This window comes from Porites lutea, chromosome 11 (assembly GCF_958299795.1).
Source record: "Porites lutea chromosome 11, jaPorLute2.1, whole genome shotgun sequence".
Classification (NCBI taxonomy): Eukaryota; Metazoa; Cnidaria; class Anthozoa; order Scleractinia; family Poritidae; genus Porites; species Porites lutea.
Genome location: NC_133211.1, coordinates 8,869,158 through 8,896,065, shown reverse-complemented (window position 1 = coordinate 8,896,065; position 26,908 = coordinate 8,869,158). Strand labels below are relative to the sequence as shown.

The following is a 26,908-nucleotide window of genomic DNA, read 5'->3' as shown; positions in this document are numbered from 1 at the left end:
AAAATTCCCACCTCCCCTCCCCCTCTGCTAATTTCTGACAAGTCCCTTGCGTCTCTGGAAAAAGGAAATAGGGAGTTTAAGCAGCGACGTTTTTGAGCGACCGACGTCAACCGGAAGTGAGCCTTCTTCTACTTTAAATTTCCTTGACGCTACCAAATTAGATTGCTGAGAGTCTTTACCCTAGTAGAGTCGATCTGCTCACAAATTTGTTTAAACTTACGGCTCAAGAGTGCAAAAAGTCCACTTCTGGTTGACGTGCATGGCTCAAAAACGTCGCTGCTTAAACTCCTTAATGAGGCTAGACACAAAAACGAAAATCATAAGACTCGTTTCGATAAAGCTTTATTTCATGAACGCTATTATCTTTGACATGGTAATGCCAGGTTTTCTTTTAAAAGAGGAGGTACCTAGGTACGCTATTGTTAAGATGATGTTAAGGCAAACTACACTTACTGTCAAGTAGATCTTCAATAGATGAGGGCCTCTGCAGAATATTGTGAGCTTAACGAAACACAAGGTTATGTGAACTGTTTCTGTTAAGCGGAAACAGTTGTGTATCAGTTGTTTATGTACTAGTAGTTTTACTATGTTTATGCATTTGTAGTTTTACGAAATAATTTTACTAGTAATTTATGCATGTACGCTATCTCTAAGTTTCACCAGGAGCCCACCTCCAACGCCCTGGATCTTCCATCGCTCTCCTAAGGACCTGGGTCACTCATCTTTCGCGCGTTAAACCACGTCTTACCAATCAGAACCGTATATGAGTGAAATCAGCGAAGTGCAAAAAAGGAGAATACCTTGATCAAACAGCCTTGGAATTGAGAACTGAGTAGCGTCCATATCAAAGATCAAACGATAAACTTGATTTCTTGGACTTTCGCATCTCGTCGGAAGAAGAAATCTGAACGTGGACTAATCGTGTGACCTGTCCTGACTCTTATTAACCGTCATCGGGCTCTCTGTGGTGATGGGGTCCTGCTTTCACTATAACTCTAAAATATTTTCAAATTAACGCAGAACTAGAACTTCCAATCCACTGTGCTTCTGTTCATTTTGTGAACATGAACGAGCGCTAGACCAGCCTTTCAACTAAACGAAACCAAAAAAGGTGTCACGACATACTGATAATTTTAACAAATTAAAACTCGACATTCGTGTCCTGGATTGGGATTTAACAAGTCAACTATCAAGGATGTTGCTATGATTAAAACGCTAGGCCTGTAGTGGGGCGGTTTTTGTACGACCTTGAAAACAGTTTTCCTGAGTGCTGGTGATTTTATCAAAACTTCCAGTAGCTGAATAGAAAAGCCTGTTTTACCGTTCAAGAAAATTAGTAATAAGGAAAGCCTTGCTGCCGTGACCAATCACAGTATTTGAAAGCGAGTGACGTCAAAGAACTGTTACATTTTCCTACCAATCATTGCTCGGCTTGGCGTAACTGCTTACACTCACATTTTAACTTGTCGGAATCAATTCAAGGTCCTTCAAAAGTCACTAAAAACTTGGCATGTTTATTGTGTTCTAAGAAGAAAGACGACCCTGTCGCAAGGGAGAGGTGGGTGGTAAACGTGTTTTCTCGTGTCCTTCTGACGCCCATCTTAAAACACTTTTGACCCACTCCCAGATCCTTAGAACAGTAAAAGAACATTAACCAAATAACCGCGGTCAGACTGTCCATGTCCCATAGCCGACTCCTGCCGCAGCAAAGAAACATTCAACCAGTTAGGAAAGCCGCATGTCATTTTTAACTGTTATATCTTCTTTCCTTGGATAAATAACAGTTCTGTACGTATTATCATACATCCTCTCTGCAAAGCTGGTGGCTTGTGAACATCAACTTCCATCCTCGATTCTAAGTCTTTTCCATATACACACTACATTGGTGTCAGCTACAGCGACTATGTAATCCAGATTACTGCTGGCGCTAACTTGATTAAACACCTTGGTCGTCTCGTTTGGACAGCAAAGAACCTGGAAAGCAGATGTTACAATCGGTAACTTGATTTAACGATGCCTGGAGTATATGCACACTCCACAGGCTAAATTCTAAAGTTTCTTTAACTATGTTATAAAGGTTCACTTAAAAGTTTCAGAATTTCATAAACATTTTTTCCGAATGAGTATTATAAAAGGTGGGAAAAGTTTAGAACTGTTTGATGGAATAAAGAAATTACAAGCCCACTCAAGATTTTCAAAACAGAAGCAACGACTTTATCAAACTCACGGTCACAATAACAATCATGACCCAGTAATTTACCAAATAAGCTGCAGTAAAAAAGCCCTACCATAAAAAAAAGCCAAAAAACACCCTTGTGGAAGGCGTGAGTCACACTGGTCGAAAAATGCTCAACTTAACCATTTTTTTAGTGGAGTAGGGAGGCTGGGGGACGTAGCAAGGATCGAATAAAAAATGTTTTCCAAGACGTGTTATTAACAAGTTGAGTTTCAGAAAATATACCAAACCTATTTTGAAGTCAAACTATACTGGAGCTAGGAAACGTTAATATTTACCTGCGACTGTTTAAGTTGCTGGCTTTCTTTGCTTTTGGCTTCTAATAAGCAGCGATCTACGTCATAAAGCCACACAGATCCTACGTCGTCACCAGCTAATAATACTGAGCAAGCTGAAAAAAAGGAAGTTACGTGTTAATAGCTTAGAAAGACATCATCATTGTATACTTATAACTTTGCCTCACTACTGTATGAACCTCTTCACCAGAGTATATTGGTGGGAAGTGGTGTCATACTACTGAGGGTTACCACGCAGTAGACTAATATCCTCTCCAAGGGGAAGTAGCAATACTCCTATGAATTTCATGTTACAGAAACAGAAATAAACTGTCATGGAAACTGAGGCCCGTTTCTCGAAAGTCCCGATAATTAACGGGCACGTAAAGCTGTTGTTGTTTTCATGCAAAATAGAGTTTTCAATAGTTTTGCATCTAACATGATAAAACCATCAGTTAATGAAATAAAATGGAGCAGTTTGCTAGCCAGGACCTGCGGTCTTACTCTTTATATTGATTTGAAAATTTGATTACAGGCCCGAAACGTTATCGGGACGTTCGAGAAACTGGCCCCTGGTGACATACCACTGAGTAGTAGTGAACTGGTATTCTGTACAAGAGGGACTAGTGATACTCCTGGGCATTGCATGCTGCAGTGGGAACTGGTGACATACTACTGAGGGTCACCCTGCAGTAGACTAGCATCTTACCCAGGAGCGGGGGAGTAGCAATATCGGTCAGTGTAAAACGCAGACTGCGGACTGCAGACTGCAGACTGCGGACCAGGGGTAAAATGCAGACTGAGTGTAAAATGCAGACTGCAGACTAAGAGTAAAACGCAGACTGGGGTAAAATGCAGAATAAAGACTGTAGCCTTTTTTAAACATTTGTGCTCCTTCTTCTTCAAATCGGTGAAATAGCTAGCCGGTATCAGTTACACACTTCGCTTCCTAGTCGAAGTGAATTGCACATTCGCCAGAAGTTTCAATGAACATCCAAACAGCTTAAGCCTGCGTACCTTGATTTGCAATACTTTCATGGAAGGTCATCCAAATTTCCTGCAGAACATCTTTCTTTGTTGTTGGAATGACTTACTCCCGTTTTTATCGCCATAATTCCTGTACAGTATTTTGGGTCAGCAGCTTTCATTTAAGCGTAAACATCGTGGTGTTGTACCAGTTCACGGTCCCTGGTCACGTATATCGAAAACTTCGCATCAAAAATTGAAGCGTGAAGTCTCTCGGATGGAAAAAAGGTTCAAGATTGCGATTATGTTTTCGGGTCGTCCACGACGTTCCAGAGAAGAAAGGAATGGATTTGTGAAAGCAGATGTCATCAAGTAAGTGTTCGTTTACAGGTATTTCCGTGATTTTTTTGCCCTTAAACCCTTCCACGACTACAGTTTATGCTCGGTCTGCATTTTACCCCAGTCTGCGTTTTACTCTTAGTCTGCAGTCTGCATTTTACACTCAGTCTGCATTTTACCCCTGGTCCGCAGTCTGCGTTTTACACTGACCGATATTGCTACTCCCCCGCTCCTGGGAAAGATGCTAGTCTACTGCAGGGTGACCCTCAGTAGTATGTCACCAGTTCCCACTGCAGCATGCAATGCCCAGGAGTATCACTAGTCCCTCTTGTACAGAATACCAGTTCACTACTACTCAGTGGTATGTCACCAGGGGCCAGTTTCTCGAACGTCCCGGTAACGTTTCGGGCCTGTAATCAAATTTTCAAATCAAAATAGGGACCTTTAGCATCAGGTTTTTCGTGGGAAACGGCAAACCGTAAGTCTGCAGTCTGCATTTTACACTCAGTCTGCATTTTACCCCTGGTCCGCAGTCTGCAGTCTGCAGTCCGCAGTCTGCGTTTTACACTGACCGGTAGCAATATCCCTCAGCATGTGATACTACAGGCTCTGGGATACATTGAGGTGGGAACTGGTAAGGTAGCAGCGAGGAAAACCCCCCAAAGGAAGAGTATCCTGTCCACACGGAAGTAGGAAAAAACCCCAGGCATGTCACACTGCAGACACTGGGATAAGATGATGCTGTATGAGGCACATTAGCTTGTAGTGCGCCTTTATCTTTCTTACCACACTGATAACTTCGACAGACTTGGTACAGTGGATAAGTCAGAGCCAATATAAAAAGAACACTGCCTTCATATTTCTTGTGGGAGAAAGAACAGTGATTTCTTTAGTCATTCAACCCACATAAGGGTTTATCTGTTTACAGGGCTAAATTGGTCAGACCTTGTTCCTCTACTATTTTAAGACCCTGAGTATTGGTTCAGGTCTGGTGATTAAACACTCTGCAGATCAGCTTAAGATTACATTTAAGTTTTAGTTAGATAATGCTTTACTATCCATACAATAAAAAAAATTAAAAGTTGCACTGAAAGATGGCGGGATAGCAGCAAGGGGAAACTGAATTCCCCTTTCTAGGGCCACTCTCCTTTCTTTAACATGAACACATTAAAAAAAAAACCTTAGGCTTATATATTACAAAGATAATAACATAAATCTATTTACAAGATAACATAAGAAATAAAATAATAATTAGAATTGATAAAAATAAAGTAAGTAGAGGGTATGACTATTAATATGACTTTAAGACCAAATATCTTAAAAGGAGACTTTGAAAGAGTTAAGGCTAGATTCACAGATAACATATTTAGACAGGGGAGAATTCCAATCACTGACATAACAATTAAAAAAAGAATGCTTAAAATAATTATTAGTACAAAAGGGCTGCGGCCTTAGCTTAAAATCATGGTTACTACGAGTTCGTGATGGACCTATGATGTCATAAAATTTTGAGGCGTCCATGTCACAACACCCAAATAAAATCTTGTACATTTTGACCAGGCTTCGATATTTATGCCTCTGTTCTAAGGAAACCCATTTTAACTCTCCTAATCTATCCGTGTACTCCTTTCCCTTCCACAAATTAGATGCAAAGCTCTCTTCTGCATAGATTTGATCACATAGATGACCTTAACCAGATAAGGATAAGCGTTCTCTCTTTTACGCTCATTGTTTGCATATTACTAAAATTCAAGAGCTGAGAATGTAAACAGTTTTAAAGGTTCACTGCTCTCCTGCGCAGCCATTATTTGTGTCATCATGCAACACTCCTTTGTGGCAGGGGCTATGTGTGATGACATAAACAACAGCTGTGTAGCAGAATAGAGGTTCACACACCTGAAACAAAGTTGAATTTCAAGAATGGTACTTCAGTAAGCCTCCATGGTAGTTTGTATGCAATTCTAAAATCACTCTGAAACAAACAGTCCACAATCAATAAATCCAAACTTAGCATTATTAACAGTTTTCTTCTGGGCAACAAACAGTGCTTTATCTTAACTTCAGTTAAGAAGCCGTGCTAATAGAATTTTGTTGACTTCTCTTTTTATAGGTGGGTTGGTTTGTGAAAAAATAATAATACGCTGTGATAGAAAAAGAAAAAGAAAAGGTCACTTCTGTCACACATGGTTCGTACACATTTTTGGATCCAAAATTCAAGACTTTTTTCCAAAACAATAATTTATTTTTCCAGACTCAGGGTTATCAAATAGGTGATCAATACAGACCTTAAAAATGCAGGAACAAAGTTTTTTTCACGCAAAACGTAAGGGTGAGATTGAATAAGATCTGACAAAAACAAAACAAATTTCACTTATAAAGTTGTAAAAAGAAAAACTCAAGACTTTTAACCATTTTTCAGACTTTTTCCAGGTCTGGAAAATTGTTGGGCAAATTTCAAGACTTTTTTAAGAATTCACAACTCTGTACAAACCCTAGTCAAACTGTTTTAAAGAAATTCCTTTTAATGCCATCATGATTGCAAGGAAAATGAGGCAGATGAGTCAATCATTTTTTTCTTACAACTGTCTCAACAGTTCTCCAGGGTTCCACAGTCATGTACTTACAATAATTGAAACACAGGAAATATTTTTAATACTGTCACTTACCTGAAGCATTACAGATTCTGAATACCAGATATGAATACAACCCTCTTCCACTCTCTTAGTGGCTAAGGAGAAAATATTACCAGAGAAATCATGAAAAAATGAAAGTGTGGCTTAGGTATACAACATTACATGTACCTATGCCATGTTGGATATGCCCCCCTTTTACAGCAACAAATGACTTGAAACACTCAAACTGAAACTATCCAAATTAATTCATGTCAAATGACAAATTTCCAAGTTTTATTTCAAACTATGCTGAAATACAAGTAGCACTATGCAATTCTACTGCTGAAGAGATTTCATCTAAATAGTTACAATAATTTATGGGTTTCATTCAGAGTCAAAGGTTAACACTTCATACGGAGTAAATAGTACCAAGTGAAAGTACTGCTGCAGAGGTTTCACTTAAAAGGCAGCACCATAGGATTTTATCCAAAGACTTCAAAACTTGACAGAGCCCTTACAAATTTCTTAAAGGTTGGTGCCTATGTGCTAACTGGCACCCCCAAAGAAAAACCACCCACTCCCTTCCAGAGGGTCTCCCCCTCTCATTTTTTTTAAATAGAAAGGATATTATCATGAGGAAAGCCTCATTCTATAGCTGCCACAGTTCCTTTGGGTTTTCTGTCTTGATCCACTTCCTACTTTATCTTTGCTTTTAGGAGGCAGCGTGGCCAAGCGGTTAGGGTGCTGGACTTGCAATTCGGAGGCCCTGAGTTCAAGTCCCGCCCTGACTGTTAAGTGGATTTGTTCTTGGTAGACCCGAGTTCAAATCCTTGATCACGCTTGTAAATAGCCAACTCGTTTGCCTCCAGCCAATTTGGATTGTTAACCATGTTATGTTTGCTTTAAATTACTTGCTTGAGGAATTTGCGAGGCCCCACTAACATTAGTGCTATAAACAAGGCCAGGGGTAAATTAGGGAAAATTATTTATTTTTATTTTTTACACGATCTACTCATGATGAAATGGAGGTAAAAAGAAAGCAATTCCATCTTACCTATAAGGTTGTTAGACAGGCAGATTATACTGTCTAATGGAATCGCCCTTTTTCCTGGAAAATCCAACTTTCCAAAATGCGTTCTGCAAAGAAGTTGGTAATAATAATAATAATAATATTTAATACTTATATTGCGCTTTTTCTTTAAAAATACTCAAAAGCGCATTACAATATTATTAATAACTAAATTAAAAACCAGTAAAATTACCCGGTAAAATTACAATATTTAAAAATAAATAAATAAATAAATAATCTAATTAAAAGCCTTCTTAAACAAATATGTTTTAACAGAGCGTTTAAAAGAGTCGATTGATCTTTCCTGTCTTATTGGCAGAGGAAGACTGTTCCATAAAAAGGGGGCAGCCATCGATAACGCGCGATCTCCCAAAGTCTTCTTCGTTCTTAGCCGAGGCCTTTCTAACAATATACCATTATTGTTACGGCGTAGTTGGTAACGTGAGTCCGGTAAGACAGAGACAAGATCCTTAAGATAGCTAGGCGCAACACCGTGAAGAATCTTAAATGTAACAAGGACAATCTTGAAATCTACGCGCAAGCGCACTGGTAGCCAGTGGAGTTCTCTTAGCAAAGGAGTAACGAGATAATACTTAGGTGCGCAGTAAACCAATCGAGCACTGGCATTCATGACTCTTTGAAGTTTCTTAATTTGATACTCAGGAGCACCGTACAATAAACCATTACAGTAGTCAAACCTGCTTGTGAAGAACGCGTGAACAAGCCTCTCGGTGGACTCACGAGACAAATACTTCCTAATGTGCCGGATATTGTACAAATAATAAAACACGCTAGCACAATTCTTAGACACATGAGTCGACATGTCCAGATGAGAATCGAACCAGGTGCCCAAATTGCGCACTGAAGAGGCAGGCGATACCTCAGCTTGGCCGATCTTGATCTTGTCAACGGACACCTTTGATAACTGTCGTTCCGTGCCAATGATCAAGAACTCAGTTTTATCATCATTTAGCATTAACTTATCATCTCTCATCCATGCGCGAACGTCACGAATACAGTTCTCAATCGCAATCACAGCGTCAGCCTCATGTAAATGCTATGTGAATGCTAGGGCTATGGCCTTGTGATACAACTCAACTTCAACTCATTCCGTAATACTAATGAGTCAGAAATCTTTACCAGGAATTTTTAAAATCACATAGAATATGAAACAAATTTTGCAAACATTCGCTCTAAAATGTATTTAAGAATAATATTAACTGATCATTTTAGAAGCAATAATCAAAATATATGCTTTGTTTTATCCAACACCCAGACACTTGGAAACTGACGTCTAGATACTGAAGAAAAACACTGCTCAAGTATTTTTGCTGGCAACAAGAGGAACCCACAGACTATTGGTCAGCAGTACTTTCTAGAATGTATAATGAGGTTTTTCCAAAATCTGTCCACATTCTTGGGATTCCCTTGTTGTACCAACTAATATGCATGGTATGTGGCCGCAAATTCTCTGGTGTTGAGTGCAAGGTCTGTGCTAACATAAATACATGATTACACTATCAGCATTTTCCAAGGTGCTGATGCTGAATTTCTTGCTGCATGCTGAGAAGTCGAGAAAGGGCGGTAATGTTGCAAAGGACATGCAGCAATATTTGTTTGCTTTGAAAACACATAGTCAGCATAATTCAGGTATACACATACCGTATCAAATCTATTTACCAAGTAAAATGACAGCAGAGCCTGATTTCAGCTTAGTGTGGGACAAGCCTTGGTAAGATACAAGTGATTGCACAGCCTATAAATCTATGAAAGTTAAGTTAATTCAGATCCAACTACAGTTGTTTTATATTTTGTGTGTTTTCAAGCATGTTATGTCGCTTGGTATCTGACACTTCAATAAGTTTTAAACTAAGCTTTTTCATCATTCACTGTTGCATCTAAATGACTTTTGGTCACTGAACACCGATTAATAACAATTCGTGCCGTTTTCATTTCACTTTGAGCATTGTCATGCATCATTATCTTTTCCCACGAATACAGCCATCTCTCCTCAGTCACTCGTCATCCATCGCAAGGCTACCTGTACCCAAGCAGTTGTGAATAAAATAGTTGAATTCAATAAGTCTTGTTTACTGTGTTGTTCAATACAATCTGCACATTCATGATCTGCTGCGATTCCTTCTGTTGATACTGGAACTATCAAATGGGGCTCTTCTATTTACGTACACAATTATGAAAGCAGTTCTCAACATTAATCACACCCCATGAGGTAAATGCACATGTTTGCTCGCACTTCCTAACTCTTGGTTACTGCTGGTTTAAATCTTACATTAGCACAGGGCTGACATTAGTCATATAAATAAATATTGAAATTCAATATTGGCATGCTGCAGTCTGGATGGACTACCACAGATGCACCACAAATTTACTAAGGACAAGTAAACTTTCAGCTTACATGTACATGTAACTAGTTCCAGGAAAAAAGATATAAAAAGTTAAGATCAAGCACTGGCCCTGTCAAACTCTTACTCTAACACCAGATGTGACATCTGATGTGCTACTTTAAGTCATCAGATATATAAGCTAACCTTATTTTGCTGTTTTTGTCACTTTTGTCAGATGAGCCATCATACAGTTTCCAGATATAACAGCCATCGTCACATCCACCAACCACAACTTTTCCATGGGGAGGGATGGAAAATAACCGCACTATTGAGCGAGACTTCAAAGTCAACAACAGTCTAAAAGACATAAACAATAATTATAAGGTTAAAAGAGGTTTTACTGGGGCATGTGTGATCCCAAGAATGGAACCGCAGTTTAAAAAACGAAGATCATTACTCAGGCTAAGACAATAAGAATTATCTTGGCTAATTACCGTAGAATAGAAAGTGAGATTTGAAGGCAGGGCCAAAGCCAGATAAAAGTTACAACTGAAGCAATTTCCACAATTAAGTTTGATTTTTAGGTGACCTTGTGGGTGCGTAGCATGACTACTTTTAAAACAGCCCTGGGACTACGCACTATTTCAAAAAAAATCTTTTTATTTGCCTACATTATATGTTAAGAACAGAACATTTCTCAGCTGAAATCTTCAACTGAAAATATCAAATAGTATTTGACATATTATGGTGAAAGGTTGCTGCCACCCAGTTGGTTAAGTTGGTAAAGCACAGGCCTCCCATTTAACAGGTTGTCAATGTGGGCCTCAACCCCAAGCAGCCCAACAAACCAACTAATATGTCATATCTGGTAAGACCTTGCTGGTTGTGATATTAAGCTATTGGCCTTGCCTCCCTTGTCCTTCCTTGTCAAGATATGTGCCTTCTATGCTAACATCCACTGTTGTTAAAAATATATATTGATTATTTGTACGTGGAAATATACTGTCTCCTATGTGTCATATCTAGACTCTGGAGAAAACTCGCAGAATTCAGTACTTAACACATTTTCCAAATCATTCAATTTTGTGTTGAAAACACATCTTATGCTGTATTGTGTTTTTGAGCCTTTGCAATCAAAAAAGCAAATCTGGTGACTTGTTTTTGTTCTTGTACCATTCTTAGACAAGTTGTTTTCCATTTCTCATGTAAGCTGTCTTGTTAATGAGCAGGCCATGCACAAGTATTTTACTAGTCAGCATTTTTTTTTATAAAACTTGGCTTTTCCTGCACACTTTCTTTTTCAAAGAGTCCATTTAATTCCTTATTTTGTATAAATAATCTTTCCAAATGTCAAAAAACACAAACCTCAGTTATTTGCAGTTAAGTCTGAGTCATTTCAAATGTTCAAATACAATACACCAGTGTAGACGAGCCCCAAATTTTGGCCTTTCATAGGAGTGTACAAGTACTTACTTTGATTTTCCTTGATATTCAGCTCCTTTAGGCAATCCAATTTCCCAAACCATGATGGTATTATCATCAGCCGCACTAAGAAGCCACGTAGGGTGAAGTGGATGAAAAACCAAACATTCTAACAGTCCCTTGTGACCTTGAATTTCCTCAAAGCAAACTAACTGATTGGGTTCTATTATTTTAATGTCACATTGCAATCCGCCAGCAGCTATAAGGTTGGCATTATGTTTATTATCTGAGTCAGCATCCAAACAAACAGTTGTCCATGCTAAACAGTAAAATGTCTCTCCTGGTTGCTTGTATTTCTTCATGACACGTCCAGTGCTGCAGTCAACAAAGCACACAGAGTCCCCTCCACAAGTTGCACATGTTGTTGTCGTGTAACCTAATAACATCACAGAGAAAAGTCAGAAGTAATAATACCAGGGCTGCAAATAATAGTTGGACATATATTATGTTTGAGATCCTTCCTGACCTACAGGCCACTGTATCAACTTTTGTGTGGGTGTCTTTCTGGTTAGTGAAGGCAAAATACACTATCACTTCGCAGCTTAAGATTTGCACAGTAATAAATTAAAGAAATGAAAAGTTGACATACACTGTGCAATATGTCTGACAATTTTTCTGTTTGACTAACTGAAAAGGTATGGTCAGACATAATTTACATCCCTCCAGAAAAATCTTGTTATTTGCTGACCTGCAGTACTGTAAAGCAGTATTGCATTAGTATAAAGCATGAAGGTGCACTGAGTCATCATTTTGCAACATTCAAAAACTATTTTGCTATTTCATTTGTGTGTTCTTAGGCCCAAACTAGAGTTTCTAGTCTTGAAGCTTAAAACTCAATTCCAGACAGTCAAAAGAAGGAGATTTTCTGAGTTGACCCATGAGACTGTTGAAAGCTGAAAAAATGTGCATGTCAGTTTTGCGTTAAACAAGAGCAAGGGTGCAATGGTGGGAGCACACACCTCTCACCAATGTGGCCAGGATTTTAAACCCAAAGCAGTGTCATATCTTGGTTGAGTTTATCGTTCATTTTCGGCCTTGCTCTCAAGACCTTTTACTCCTGGAACCTTAGTTTATTCCTCTTTCAACAAAACATCGATTGGACCAGTAATGGTAGATGAATAACCACTGTATGGTTGTGCTACCTCTAAATACTGTTATTTAAACATTGAAAATCTAGTTATTTAAAAGTTCAAAGTTCAATTTTAGATTTTCCAAAAAGTTTGACAAAGAGATTTGCAAGTTTGACGTATCACATGTTGAAACCAAAGGACTTCAAATACCTGCATGCACTGGCAACTTTGTTACACTAACTAAGAAGTACTGACACATGTATTTGGCTCTATTCTCTAACTATTCTCTCCAGAGCAAGATATGAAGACTGCCAATGACTCTTATTTTAACACTGTGAATTTGAGGATAAAATCTTATGGTATAATCACGTACTTCAACTCAGAGACTGTAACGAAACAAATTACTTCTGACTAAAAAGTTGTGTCGGACCTAGGCCTGTTCCCAGTATAGTGGATACCCTTCATAGTCCAACTCTTGTAAGCAACTAGCAAGTCAATCATTGCCATTTCATTGACATTAAATGAGTGGTGGTCTTCAGGAGGTTTGACTGTGGCTTTGAAAGATATAAACAGCTGACGATGTGGACTTATTTTAAGTCACAATGACCAAACAAACCTTTTCTTTCAGGATCTGGCTCAAACTCACATCCCCAAACTTGTGTTTTCCTGTCAGATGGGTCATTGTTTAGTGAGTGTGTCTGAAGCAAATGAGATACAGCAAACTGACAACGAGCAGCACCTGGACTCCGCTCCTGTGGATCAAGTATAGTCCTACAGTGAGTCACTAAAAACTGAACAGATCCATTCTTAAAATTGATTTCCCATGATTTGTCTGAATAATTATTACAAGTTATTAAATGTTGTTGTTTTTCCTTGGAGAACTGAAAACTGGTTTCTTCCAACATAAGAAGGGCCCACCAAGATTCCTGCCAGAACTTCCATCAAGGTACCTGCCAGGATTCCCTCGAAGATTCCTGCCAGGTTTCCCCCAAGATTTCCTGTTGGGATTCCCTCCAAGAATTCTTGCTGAGATTTCCCCAAGATTCCTGTTGTGATTCCCTCCAAGATTCCTGCCAGGGTTTCCCCCGAAGATTCCTGCCTGGGATTTCCCCGTAACATTCTAGCCGAGGTCAAATTAAGATTGCTGAAATGATATTCTTACAAGACCTTGTAAGAGTCCTAAAACAAGATAGTACAAGATCAGTTTAGATTGTGCCAAAGTATGCTTCAAGATCCAATTTTCAGTCCAACACAGTATTTTATGCTTGTGTCTGAATTTCAATGTTGCCAGGACAACAGTACACAAACAAAAAGTTTTTTGGAATTCCCAGTATTTATTTGCAGCTGGGAAAACTCCAGTCAGTGTCCGTCTAACCCTTACACCTCTAGTGGCCACGTAAAAGAACCATTCTCATTAGTGGTCAGCTCTAGTTACAGATATTTCTTCTCGTCCTGTGGATGTCCATTTGCGAGAGCTTCCACTGTTATGTAATTTCTGTTTTTTTTTCTACACTTTAACCCTTTAGGTACCAAGAGGGACCAACATCAATTTTCTCCTAACAACATAAGCACAACATCAAGGGTAAAGGTTATGAGAATTACTAAATTGACCACCAAAGGGAGAATACTTTGATCTTAAACCAAATTCTCTCAACTATTCATAAAAAGAAATGTATGGAGATCAGTCTGGAGAATTTGTTTTTGGATCTTGGGGCTTAAAATGTTAAAGACAACTTGAAAGTGGAAATAACGACTTGTCTTTTAATAACAAATTGCTAACAAGTAATTTATTATTAAAAAACAAATCATTATTTTCCACTTTCAAGTTGTCTTTAAGGTGTAGAAAAAAAGCAGCCTACTACCTTGGTTTCCCTCCTTGGTGTCCTCTCCTTCTTTTTGCTCACTTTGCCGTCAGGTGTTTTTATGTCCTTCATCTTATCTGACTCACTTTTTACCTTCTTTTCACTCTCCCCAGTTTGGCCATTCACTAATAGCATGTGATAATGAAACAGTTGTCAGATTAATATTTATTGGTGCCATGAATTCTTTTTCACTTACAGAGAGGTCACAACATTTTTGGGCTCTAACCTCTTGGCAAAAACACATCCACACAGAAAATCAAAAACGACTTCTCAGCATTATTTTTAAGATGGATAAATATGAAATAGGTTGCAAGGAGTTGGGCTACTATGTTTTTCACACTTGCACAATCAAAATCCATTTTCATCTTTTATGTTTTCTCCTTTCATAGCCCTTTTGGGTTTTGCTGTCAGTGCTTCTTTTGACATTAAAGTACAGTTGCAATATCATTTCTGTTACTTCAGCCTAGAACCTGTTATAACATAACAAAAGTAAAGCACATGCTCTGATTGCTCAGTTAGCTACCTACCATTTGCCTGTTGGTGCATGCCAAGAAAAGCTAGTGTGGCACAATTGAGGCACATTCAGTAAATTTCCTCTAATGTGTGGTTTAAAATGCACCAATGAAATGTACAAATGAAAAGTGGAAGTTGAAGAAAATACTCAGTTATCATTTTGTAGAAAAGTCAAAAGATCAAGCTACAAATTTGCCCTGGAAAAATTAATCACTGTTTTCTTCGTGGCTGGGAGCTCAGAAGAAAAACCGACTCAACAAGCTAGAGTTGCACTCTGCTATCGTCTTGTGCAACTCTCATGCTTCTTTCGTGCTTTGCAACCTCCCACATGCAGCCATAACTCGATGGTTGCACACTGCATGTATACCATTTCTTAACTGGTCAATGCTGAAATTTCCTATTGCATAACCTGTACCCCTTTTAAAGAAGACAAGGAAGATGTGGAAGAGGAGGAATTTCAAGAGGATTTAATGTATTTCAATGTTTGCTCAACAAAAACATTAAATTAACTATTTGAGCCCAAAAAGAACTGGAATTTCAGTAATTAACTTTATAAGGAGACAGAGGAAATCAAAGAATCTGCATATAACCTTCTGCGATCAAAACAACACCAAGGTCTGGAATCTAATCATCTCATTACACAAATGAAATGACTGGGCAGAAAGGGGGAGGGGTGAGCGCTATCACCATTAAATTCTCTCTTTCCATCACATTCAAAGATCCAATTCAATATTGTGAGTTCATTTTTAATGTCTTTTGCTGCTTACCTAACAAAAATAAAGGGAAAAATTCAACCAGGGGTAAATTTAAATCAAATAATACAGTAAAGCCATTTTAAGAGTTAAAGCAGGCAATCTATTTGGATGGAACAAAATTATTATTACCTTCAGTTGTTTTCTGTTTTTTATTTGGTGGTTCTACTTCACTGGACTCTAGGTTCTTCAAATGAAGTTTTCCCAACATTGTAAGCTAATTAAAAAAGGTAAAAGTCAATGTTAAAGGATTTAATCCATAAATAAGTGAACAACCCTCTTTTTATGTCACTCCACCACATTAAATCTTACCAAAATAAATCATCCAGCTATTATTATTTTGGAAAGAAAGAACTATTTCAGGGATGTCAGTAAGATTTCAAGTTGCCGAATGAAACAGCTAGGGATTTTTTTAGGTTCTACAACCCTCCAAGTTAAAGTTTTTGCTAAGTCGCCATTTTGCAACCAACTCTTGGTTTAGGGAGACTTTTTTACAAATCAAGTCGCCAGCTGCAAAATTTTAGGCGCCATGGCAACCAAAATGGTCCCAACTTGGAGGGTTGTTCTATTTTCCTAAAAAAGTAGCGAGGGCCACCATGTTCATAGTAGCTGGGGGAAAATCCCTGGCACCAGCCTCTTAATGACAGCCCTGCACACAAAATGTAGTTAGAGCAAACTGATACCAAAAAAGTCTTACACAGTACTACAGTGCTTTTAATAGAAAGATGAAAGTGGGCATTAAGTGACTGTTATGTTTGGGTTCAGCAAGATCAGTTCTCTTGGAGATCAGCTGCCTGATTTATCGATTTATTGATAAAAATGGTATACAGTCAACTTTGAATAATAACCTCTGTACAAATGAAACCTCAATAAAACAGATCTATACATCTACAATTTTATTGGTCTGTAGCATAACAGGCCCTTTGCAGCTAGTCATTCACGTGGTACAAAACTGCCGTGCTGGAGAGCAAATGTTGCACTGGGACAAGACTAACAAAGAAAATTACCATTTTATATTATGTATGTCTTTTGTTTGTCTTGTCCCAGTGCGACTTTTGCTCTCCCGCATGGTGGTTTTTTACCACGTGAATGGCTAGCTGCAAAGGGCCTATTTCTTGGTTGTTTTCTATGACTATCCATAAGCCCAGCACCTTGCAAAGATGGAGACTAAACGATTCTTTTTACAGTGTCTGTCTGACAGAGAGTTGACCGTGCACAGGTTGCTTTTGAGAGATATCATTGACAGTGGCTCAATTAAAATTTAGGCAAGGTTAACCTTGAGACACCACTAGCGGGTCAGTGGTTGAGCCCCAGCCAGGCAGGCCTGTGCAGGGTGGCCACCAAGGCTGCAGGAGCTTACATGTGATTGCATATCTCAGCTTTGCCTTGCTTTGCTTTTCTCATGTAAGCAGGTCATTGCGAATTCATGACTTGAGATATCTTCTGGTTTCTGCTCCCACTCCTCCCACCCCTGCATAGGTAAGTATGGGTTGTTGCAAGTATTCCACTGAACTCTTTCAGTGTGATGGTGCTGAGAAGTTGGTGCTTGCTTGGTTACCATGGTTGCCTCCAAGGCAATGCTTCCCTTTTCTGCCACAGGCCCTTTTGCATTGTACCTTGAAGGCACCCACCCCCAAACTAATCTTGTCACGATAAAAAAGGATCAACAGTTCCTTTTAGTGACCACAGGAAGCTGTTTTAGTCTTAATGATCAATACCTTGTATTCTCTATAGGATGTGAGCATTGCAGGTCCACATGTGACTTCTGTCTATGGTAAATTAAAATACATGACACCAATAAGCAACCTGGCCCTGGTTGTTCAGGCATTGGATTGTGTTACCCACCGAGTAAGTCACTATCCAACAAAAAGGATCACGCTTGAATTCTTAGCATCTGCATACAAGTTCACAAAAAGGAACAGGAGGTTCTCAAAATGTGTTTGCATCCTTCATAAAACATGAAATTTGGAAATGTCAAAGTCATAGTAGCGCAGTGACAGAACAGAAATATACCAAAAAGTGTGATGCATGTGCAGATTATAATTGTTATTTTGATGTTTTCGATGCGACCACTCTCATTAATTTCCCACAGGCACTTGGTCCAAAATGTTCCCCCTGAGGGTTACAGGAAAACAAAACACATTGTTACCCTTGGGGCCAGCCAATAAGTGAAGCCTAGTTGAAAGGTCACTTGGAGCAACTCCCAAAAGTGCCCATCTTAACCCTTACAGCCGCAATATCCACATAAAAATTCTCCACATTGATCCCCATACATCTCCTGTAAGAACTGCAGTAGTTGAGAGAATTTGATTAAAGATCAAATCATTTTGCCTTTGATGAGCATATCATTAGTTCTCCTGACCTGTTCATTAAAATGATCTCTGTTCATTAAATTGATGTTCCTCACTTTGGAGAACGAGTTAAAGAGAGTTGACCATGCTTACCTTGAGTTTTTCAATAAATTCTTTTTCAAGCTGTGTACTTTTTCTGTCTTCTGGCTGGCTGTACTTTTTGTTAAAATGTGCCTTCCATACTTCAACAGTCTACAACACAAGCATAATACCACTGTCAGTTTTTTAACTTCAGCAATTCTGTACGCCTATACAGAAGGCCAACAAATTTTCTTCAACTTAGTCTTGAAATAACATTTTTCTCCTCTTGTTAAGCGACCTTACTATTAATATATTAACTTTTCGTCTTCTTTGTTTACTGTTATTTATTTCTGTTGTACCAATATTATGCAATGCGTGTCAAAAAGCAAATGAATAAATTTTAAAAATAGCCTGCCTAATCACAACTAAACATCGCATATTTTTACCCCAACATTTATATTGTATATTGTGTATCAATAAGGATATTATCATACCTTTTGGGAAAGGGTAGCATCCAGTCTGTTCACAGCATCTCTCATCAGACTTATATCCTTCAAGTGCAGTTTCAAACAAAAATAATAATTGTATATTTTATCACTGGTATACACTAGTTACAATAATTAACTGAGAAAAATCTGGACGTTCCAAGAAAAATGATCTAACCTTTCCATCCATGATTTTTAACTTGGGACAGAGAGATACTAGCTTATACTTGTCTGAAACCTGTGCAAAAAAATGACAGACAAAACAGCATTTTAGTTACACAGTGAATTATTACTGACACCTCTGCACTATAGATTATTTATAAATGAGCAGCTAAATGTACTACGGTTCCAACAATACATAATTCCACAACATCACAAGAGACAAATACCTCATTGGCCATTGACATGATAATATGAATTTTTCTGTGTTTTTGAAAAATTAGCAGAAAAATATGCTCTCGTCCTTATGAATTACCTAGGGATTTGTTTAAAGTATTTAAGAAGTGCTGAATGCAAAATGGTCTCTCTGGAGGCACTCATGCTTACTTTTTAACTCGTGAATCTATTCACGATGTTATAAGGAGTACTCAACATTGGTTGGTTGGTTGGTCAAGGTTAGTGGTGTAAACTTTCATTGTATGCAAATGAGTCTTGTGATGAGCGCGGTTTATTTTCAGCGATGATTGGCATGATGTGCCATTTTGATCCTGTTTTGGCACTTTGGCAATGATGTTATTTTCCTTGAATAGAGGTCCTTGCTTTTTGTGTATTTATTCACGTGTAGTCAATTAAATCTGAAATATCAATGACCATTTTATCGTCAGTAAAGTAGAACAGTAAAAATTATAGAGGGGAAATTCTGATTCATGTGGAAAACCCACATGTTAATGACGATGAAGAGTTTGAAAGCAAGCTAATTTCAATTCCCATAAATTTATGCGATCCAATTCTAATATTTGAGGCAATTCCTGGAACACCTGGAAATCTATGGTAAAACAGCTTTACTGTCTCATTACAGATTGGCTTTGATGTAAATCTATGATAATGATAGAATGTTGCAGTTGTTATTGCTCTGGTGGAAAATGGAAAGAAGCGTGATTTCATAAACTACCACCTAATCTAATATGTGTCATGATGTGTCAAGGGTGACTTGGTGCTTGACCGTCACGCACTTTACCTTACTAAACTAGTACTTTTGGATTTAAATTTGAATTGTTTTAGTGACGTCTTCGTTGATGCTTACATGATGTCGTGGTCTCTCAAGGTCCTCTATTTAAGTGGCTTACATTAATTTGGATCACCTTTGATTGGGAGTTGGAGATTTCTTGAATTAACAGCATAACTGCCAAGACGTAATTGGAATTTTTCTTTTACATTTATAATATTATTATTGTGTTTTTCAGTATTAGTTGGCCTAGTTTTCTTTTGTTATCAGCAGTCACCAGTAGAACTCAAACATTAATTTTTTTGCCGTAAAAAGGCTTTGCCACTTTTCCGGTTATCCTCATCGGCTTCAGTCATGAGAAGAAAAAAAGTAAAAAAAATGTTTGAGCATAGACTCTGAGACTCAGCATCGTCTGTCTTCAGTGACGTTTGCTCTTAATAAGTCTTGCAATTACCTTGATTGTTGAGCTATATGTATCTTTGTGTCTTTGTATGTTCGATGTTTGTTGCAGGGGCCAATAAGGTTGAAGGTACTATGAATTGATGCATAGGAACCAATGAGATTTTGGCATCCAACTGTTAATGACGTTGCTTAAGTTCAAACAAGGGCACTTAGAGACGGCCATCTTGATTCTCCACAATTTTTACGTGTTTTATTACAGCTAAAAGTGTTTTGAAACATACATTGAAATATCTTCAAGATTCAAACGGTGAGTACAGTGATGCAGCTGTTGACGGGTCCATATTCTAGTGTGGGTGCTGCTTCAAGACATTTGACCTAATTCTGCTATCGTGAATGCTACAAACCCACGTATTTCATAATTTATGAGTTCTGTTTCACCTGCTTTGAGGTAGAGTATAAAAGATCATATACCTTTTTCAATTATTGAAATTTGGATAGGGACTTACATTTCGACGTTTGTGTCCTATAAATTGTTGTTTTAGAAGTTTGAAAGGCTAGTATTGTTAATCCTGTAAACAAGCTTTATTCTCTCGCTTACAAAGTTCAACAGACCTTTTTTGTACCGGCAAAAAAAAAAAGATGAATTAGGTGAGGAACATGATACATGGTTGCCGCTTATAAGAGTTAATAATGGAAGTGTATTTTATTTTATTAGTACAGACGTGTAACTTAAGTCGCAATGGTAGCAGTCAGGGAATGGTAGCAGTCAGGAAGAAGCTACAATGAGGGACAAAAGTGTTGAGACACTTCCGTAAAATGGCCCCTTTTTGCATAGTGGCCATACCTATCCCCTTCCCCTGTCTACCCCAACCCCTTCCCCACAAAATCAATGTTGTATTTTGGACCCGTAAGTCTTTGTTTTACTTCAGACAACATTGATTCGGGGGGTGAGGGTATTTACGGCGTTTAAAAGGAATGAAATAATAAATGAATTAAATGTTTGATAAAATCACCTGTTTGAAACAAGTATGTCAACTACTTTTGTCCCTGATTGTAGTTGACAAAATAATTACATATTGTTTATTGAGTGGAGTAATATGATATGAGTACATATTTTGGCAGTTTGATAATTTTCTGGGAAGTTAATAAACGTTAGGCTATCAACCTTGACGTTACACGAAGCATAATTTAATTGCCGATGCTGTAGTGAAGCAAGCTGAGGTGATTTCTTACAATCATTTGAGAAAATTTTCTAGTTAACAATTCACATTTTTTTTACGTACGGATTGTAAAAGGGCCAAAGTCCAACATCTTTACATGCAAATTGTGTGCATGAGTTATTTTTATAATTCTGTTTACTCGATAACTATGTGATAACTTGAATTCCCCCACATAGGAACCACAAAAGGGGCAAAGTCCGACACTTTCGAGTGCAAACTGTATGATTCTACATTTCATGCAGACTGGCTTTTCACAGTAATAATAGTAACTTGAAAGCATGAAGACATCGTTAATTTTGTAACTAGTGCCTAAGCAAAGGCTCTTTTCATTTAAGAAGCAATAACTTACAACCCTTTTAGAATTAAGTCGTCAGAGTTAAAGACTGTTTCATTAAAGTAGAATCACACTTTTCACATCGTGAATAATGACAATGCAACCATCTACAACAACGATGAAAATCGTGACATTTCTTAGCTATTCGGTCTTCAACTAGCTTCATTATTTCAAGAAACCATGAAGAAACCTTGAAACCTTCGAGTCCTCCCTCTATTACTACTCTCTCGTTTGGTGAGGTGATATTCATAGTACTTTAACAATTTGTTTATTTTACACCAGATGTCTGAAGGAATCTGTAGTATGAGGAATGAATCGGCTATGCACAGCGGTTCTCGTTTTTATTACTGTAAAGCAATACCCAATTACGCAAAAAACATAGCCTTAATTTAGGATTTGATTTGCACATTAATGAGGTTGTGGCTAAGGCATCAAAGAGGCTGCATATTCTACGTGTCCTCACACACGGTGGAGTACCACCTGCCAACCTATTTAAGGTTGATTTTGTGCTCATTAGGTCTGTCCTTGAATACTGTTGTCCTGTGTGGCATAATGCCCTCCCCATCAAACTACCAAATAGCATCAAGCGAGTGCAGAAACGGTCACTGCGCATCATCTTTCCTGCACTGCACTACCAAGAGGCCTTAGCTATTACTGGGTGTGTATCACTTCACACAAGAAGAATGGAGTTGTGTAGCAAATTATTTACAAAGATAAAAGAGCCCGAGTCCCATCTTCGCCATCTTGTTCCACCGACTCGGTCACAGGTGCACGGCTGCTAATTTCGCAACAAAGACAGACCATCCCTTACAAGTTGCAAAACTAAACCCTTTTAATGAAGCTTTTTTCCGGTGATGTGCCTTTATGCTCATGGCATGTAATTTAGGAACTTATGGGAATTCAATGTATAACTTGATACATATTTCTAGTTTCTAGTTTTTTATCTAATTTATTGTATTATATCTTCTCATAATTTTAAGGCCCAGTCCATTTTGAACACGACGTAATTAGTTTAAATTGAATTTTTTTTAAAAATTTATATCTATATCTTTGTAAAATAACTTCGCGATTCGCTTATTTCTTAGTGTGACGATTTTATAAATAAACCAGACTTAACATTATTTTCGATTAAAACAGTAGATTGCCGATACTGGTTACACTGAAGATTTCAAAATAGCTCATGCACGTAAAACGTGCCTATGTTTTCTACAATAGCAAGTGGAGGATTACTGAGTCTTTCATTGATCAATTTTAAACGGCTGATGTGTATACATGTATATACCTTAAAGTTCCACTACCATAAACATTTTTGCTTAACAACCTTTGCAAGATGCAGCCATCCAAAATTGACTGGAGACCCCACCCTCCCCTCTAACATTTTAAAGACTGCCAAGTCTCAAGCTGATAACGCAAACCTTCAACTGAGTGGCTCATAGAGCCCTTTGATCTTGTTATCTTGAGTGTCGAGAGTAGACAGCGAACTACTCGAAACTAAACAAAGGCAATTCAGGTTTGATGAGTCTCACAGGAACCGAGTATGGAGAATTGAGACACAACAATCGAGAATCAGGTCTTGATTCTCAACTTGATTTTCGCGAGGATCGAGAATCGAGTGTCAATGTACTTTTGAACGGTACCTTACAGGTGTATAATCTTTTTCCTGCCTTACAGACACTGAGGTGCCATAGGAAGTTTCCGTATTAATGGGTGTCTATATAATTGTGGTTAATTTTTTTTCTCAGGTAATTTTTATTTTTGCTTTGTTTCAACTTCATTAGCATATACACTAACATACCCCAAAACAAAAGTTATCAGAGATAAAAAATTAACTACAACATCTATATTATCAGGTTGAATTCAGAGAAAATGAAAGGGCTTTCTATCTGCAAGGGCAAAGCTAGTCTGCTACACAGCTGTTTTTAGTGTTGTCATGCAACGCCCCTCCCCACAAATGGCTGCTTAAAACAGAACTACATTCCTTTCCCTTTGTGTTTGTGGTCTAACAAACAAGCCAATCATGTATAAGAGATTTGACAATACGTGAGCCGCAGGGCGCTAGGAAGCAAGCACGCTTCTCAGTTTTCGACAAATCAATCAATCGTCGCTGAATTTAGACGGGCTCTGTTTTTTCAAGCAAGGAAAAGGTTAATTTGCAAAAAAGTTTGTTTTAAGCGTTTAAGAAAGTTCCAAGTGAAAACGAGGTTTGATAGGCCTAGAAGACTTTTACCAGGATCGGTTGGCTCTTCATTTAACGTGCATATCTACTGATATATGTAATGAAGAATTTAATGTGCCGGATGGGCTCATTGTGTTCTGTGAAGACTAAACTCTCCAGGGTACTGATTCAAAAAGCAATCTTACAAATTATCGATGAGCAATTTCTCGAAACTATACCTGGCAACTTTATCCATGTTGTGCATCGCAATTTGCTCGACTTGCTTGCTGCTGCGGCTTATTTCCTAAATTTTGAATAGGAGTCGACTACGACAACACCACTGTAGTTAATTGCTTGTTTTCACGCGACGACTCTGATTATTCTGTCATTCACACATAGGGCACCAATAAAAGCAAAGCTGTGATTGGAGGAGTCACAGTACCCGCAAACATAGAGCGAACACCTTCCAGAAAATGGGAGCTGAATTGTAATTGGCTAATCACGGGAAAGGAATGTGGTTCTGTTTTCAGCAGCCGTTAGTGGGGAAGAGCGTTGCGTGACGACTCTAAAAATGGTTGTGTAGCAGACTAGGGCAAAGCAAAATGTCCATAATTTTGAGGTGTTCATATTAACCCTTTAAACCCTAAGATCAAAATTAAAATTCTCAGTGTCACCCCTATTCATTTACCATAGAAGTAGTGGGGAGAAGTTGATAAAGTATCAAGCAAATAGATCTTGTGTGATCATGTCCTTAATTCTCATGACCACTATGTTTTAAAAAGCATTGATATTACAAGGAGAAAGTTGATGCTGATCACTTTTAGGGTTTAAAGGGTTAAGCAGGTGTCTGAAAAACGGGGTTTGACTATACTCAAACGAAAATGAAAACTTTTACCTCAAGAGTAGGATTGTCGGTGACATTCACATTTTCTAGGTTGGGAAATGCTGTCAGTCCATCTGTACTACTAAGCTGGTTGCCTGCAAAACTAAGTTTTTTAACTTGTGGCAATGCTCCTTCATTTTCAATGGCTGTTAATTTGTTCAAAGAGAGATCCAGATCCTCTAAATTAGGTAGCTGCTGCAGTAACTTGGAAGGAATGTGAGTCAATCCAAGCTCTGACAAGCTGCAAAAAAAGGGCAGGGTACATTCTAACTTTATAAACATGCAAGCTGGGACTACATGATTTAAAAAAGTGAACTGGGAGACAACGCACACACATATATAATTTAGCTTATATACAAAGGTATCAATACTGATGCACATCTGAGTTTTCTTAGATGCGCAGGGAGCAAAAGATTTTTCTTTTGTCATTCGCTATATACACTGTATGACAGCTTTGCTTTGTGTGGCATTCTCGTGAAACAACAAAACAAATTCCGGGGTTTGAAAAGCTCAATAATCACTCCTTATTAAGGATGCTCACGTTTTTATTGAGATGAATTTGGTGATACCAGTTTCCTTTGTAAAATCTCTCAGCATCCCACTTTAATTAAGAACTTTTCATTTTACATTAATACACCTAAGGAACACCAGAAATTGTTTAGACACTTGAAGAAAATCAGAGCCTACATTTTAACCCCTACACTCCTGGGAATTTTGCCAAAAAACACCTTTTGAAGCTAGTTGAGCTATGTTTTGGTCACTGTCTTGCTATAAAGTACCCAGGCTGCCTAAAACTAATTTATATCTCACACAATAAGCAAGTTTCTGTTCCAGTTGCTAAATATTGGCTTTAATTCAAACATTCAGGCAAAAGCAGACAGACAGCAGAAGCTCAAGAAAGTTCTTTGGGGTCAATTTTTTAAAGTGACACAACAGTGTCTACATTTACCATTAGCTTTCTTGCCCAGTTTTTTAATTCTACTTTTGCTAGGTGTTGACTAGGCCTCATTTTGATGGGAAATGTTTTTAGGAAAGCTTTAAGGACTTTAACATTTAGAACAAGGGAAGCACAGATCACATTGCATTGTTGTTTACATACATTTGCATGTACACCCACCGAAAATTAAAGATGGAAGAAAATTGAAAGCATGGGTGGAAATGCGTGTAAGTAACTTTTGATGTACTATTCAATTCTACTTTTGTTTCAAATAATATTAAGGCAATTCCGAAACAGAAACAACGCAATTAGAGGTTTCTTCCCCACCAACCATCCTGGATCACCTTGGCTTTCAGTCTGAAACAATGGTCAACGTGTATGTTTGAATATTGTTTTGTCTCGAATCAGAGATTAAAAGACAAGGTCTGAAAGGTCTTAAGGTTAAAATTTTCTTATTAACATATCTAATCTGCTTTGTGACCTAAGCGGATCTATTACAGTATGATAAGAGGAATTGTGCAGAACCAGGAGGATGTGATCAGCATAAACTCTTCATATCATTCAAAGCCAAATCCAAATTCTTTATTATTCATTCACAATTATTATTTCCAAGCTTGAAAGATGCTTACCAGTACCTACAAGTTAAGTTCTCATCTTCATAACATTTGCCTGTTTTTCAACAATTTCAGGAAGTGGACAGATCTTTATTCTAGCAGATATCCTGCAAGTGGTAATGGTCATCTTTCAAGTGGTAATTTTGTCTTATTCTTGCTATGTTTTTGCAGCAATAATTAAGTTATTTTGTCCTCTCATAACGTATAAAATCTACTGCCGTTTTCTCCAGCTATCCAATGCCAAAATAGCTCAGCTACTACACTGTATGCATTGTGTATCTTTTTTTTTCTGTTTATATCAATGATTGAAACCAATACCGTATTGATATCAACAGCTTCATCGGTCAATACTTCCTTATTTTGAATGATTAATAATAAAGCTTTCAAGCGGGCACAATGAATAATGACAGCTGACAGCCCCCTGTTAAGTTGCAGAAAATAATAATCTTTGACTCCTCTATAGAGCAGCAGAGACTAAAAAGTAGGCACGAATATTTCTTAACAAGCTCTAAATGTAAACAGTGTGCGACAAAACTGCAAAACTAGTTCCTAAGGTCTAAAGATAATACAAAATCGCCCAAGTTAGCTTCTGTACCAAGTCTAGAACATGCCGAGTGGTGCCTACCTTAGTTGTCGGATTTCTGACAAGTCGTCGTAACCAGTCCGCGATTTTATGTCCTCTATGGTAACCGGTACACTGGTGGACATCGTGCACGCCGCAAAATGTTAGCAAAAAATACAGATAAGACGTACAGCAACAACCATCACATCGCTGACAAAACCTTCGAAGTAAACACTTGCAAAATATCAACACGTGTGT

General features: G+C 38.0%; 1 protein-coding gene across 1 annotated transcript; it reads right to left on the bottom strand.

Annotated features, from left to right (window-relative positions):
- Positions 1 to 325: 325 nt before the first annotated feature.
- LOC140952014 (leucine-rich repeat and WD repeat-containing protein 1-like) lies at positions 326 to 26,908 on the bottom strand. Its single transcript, XM_073401412.1, has 16 exons — positions 26,714 to 26,908; positions 24,550 to 24,778; positions 18,557 to 18,616; positions 18,388 to 18,444; positions 17,966 to 18,064; positions 17,240 to 17,290; positions 15,654 to 15,738; positions 14,257 to 14,381; positions 13,011 to 13,146; positions 11,316 to 11,700; positions 10,047 to 10,199; positions 7,483 to 7,565; positions 6,483 to 6,544; positions 5,713 to 5,788; positions 2,515 to 2,627; positions 326 to 1,974 (listed from the first exon to the last, which is right to left on the bottom strand). The coding sequence occupies exons 1-16, from the start codon at positions 26,794 to 26,796 to the stop codon at positions 1,837 to 1,839; spliced, it is 1,935 nt and encodes a 644-aa protein (XP_073257513.1). The 5' UTR covers positions 26,797 to 26,908; the 3' UTR covers positions 326 to 1,836.

What these genes read in the sequence shown, in the direction of transcription:
- LOC140952014 (XM_073401412.1), bottom strand. Translation starts at nt 26,796, where the DNA reads ATGTCCACCAGTGTACCGGTTACCATAGAGGACATAAAATCGCGGACT. An exon ending in CATCCTATAGAGAATACAAG is followed by an intron (nt 15,739 to 17,239) that starts GTATTGATCATT and finishes TTTTTTAATTAG; the next exon opens with CTTACAATGTTGGGAAAACT. An exon ending in GACAAAAACAGCAAAATAAG is followed by an intron (nt 7,566 to 10,046) that starts GTTAGCTTATAT and finishes ACTTCTTTGCAG; the next exon opens with AACGCATTTTGGAAAGTTGG.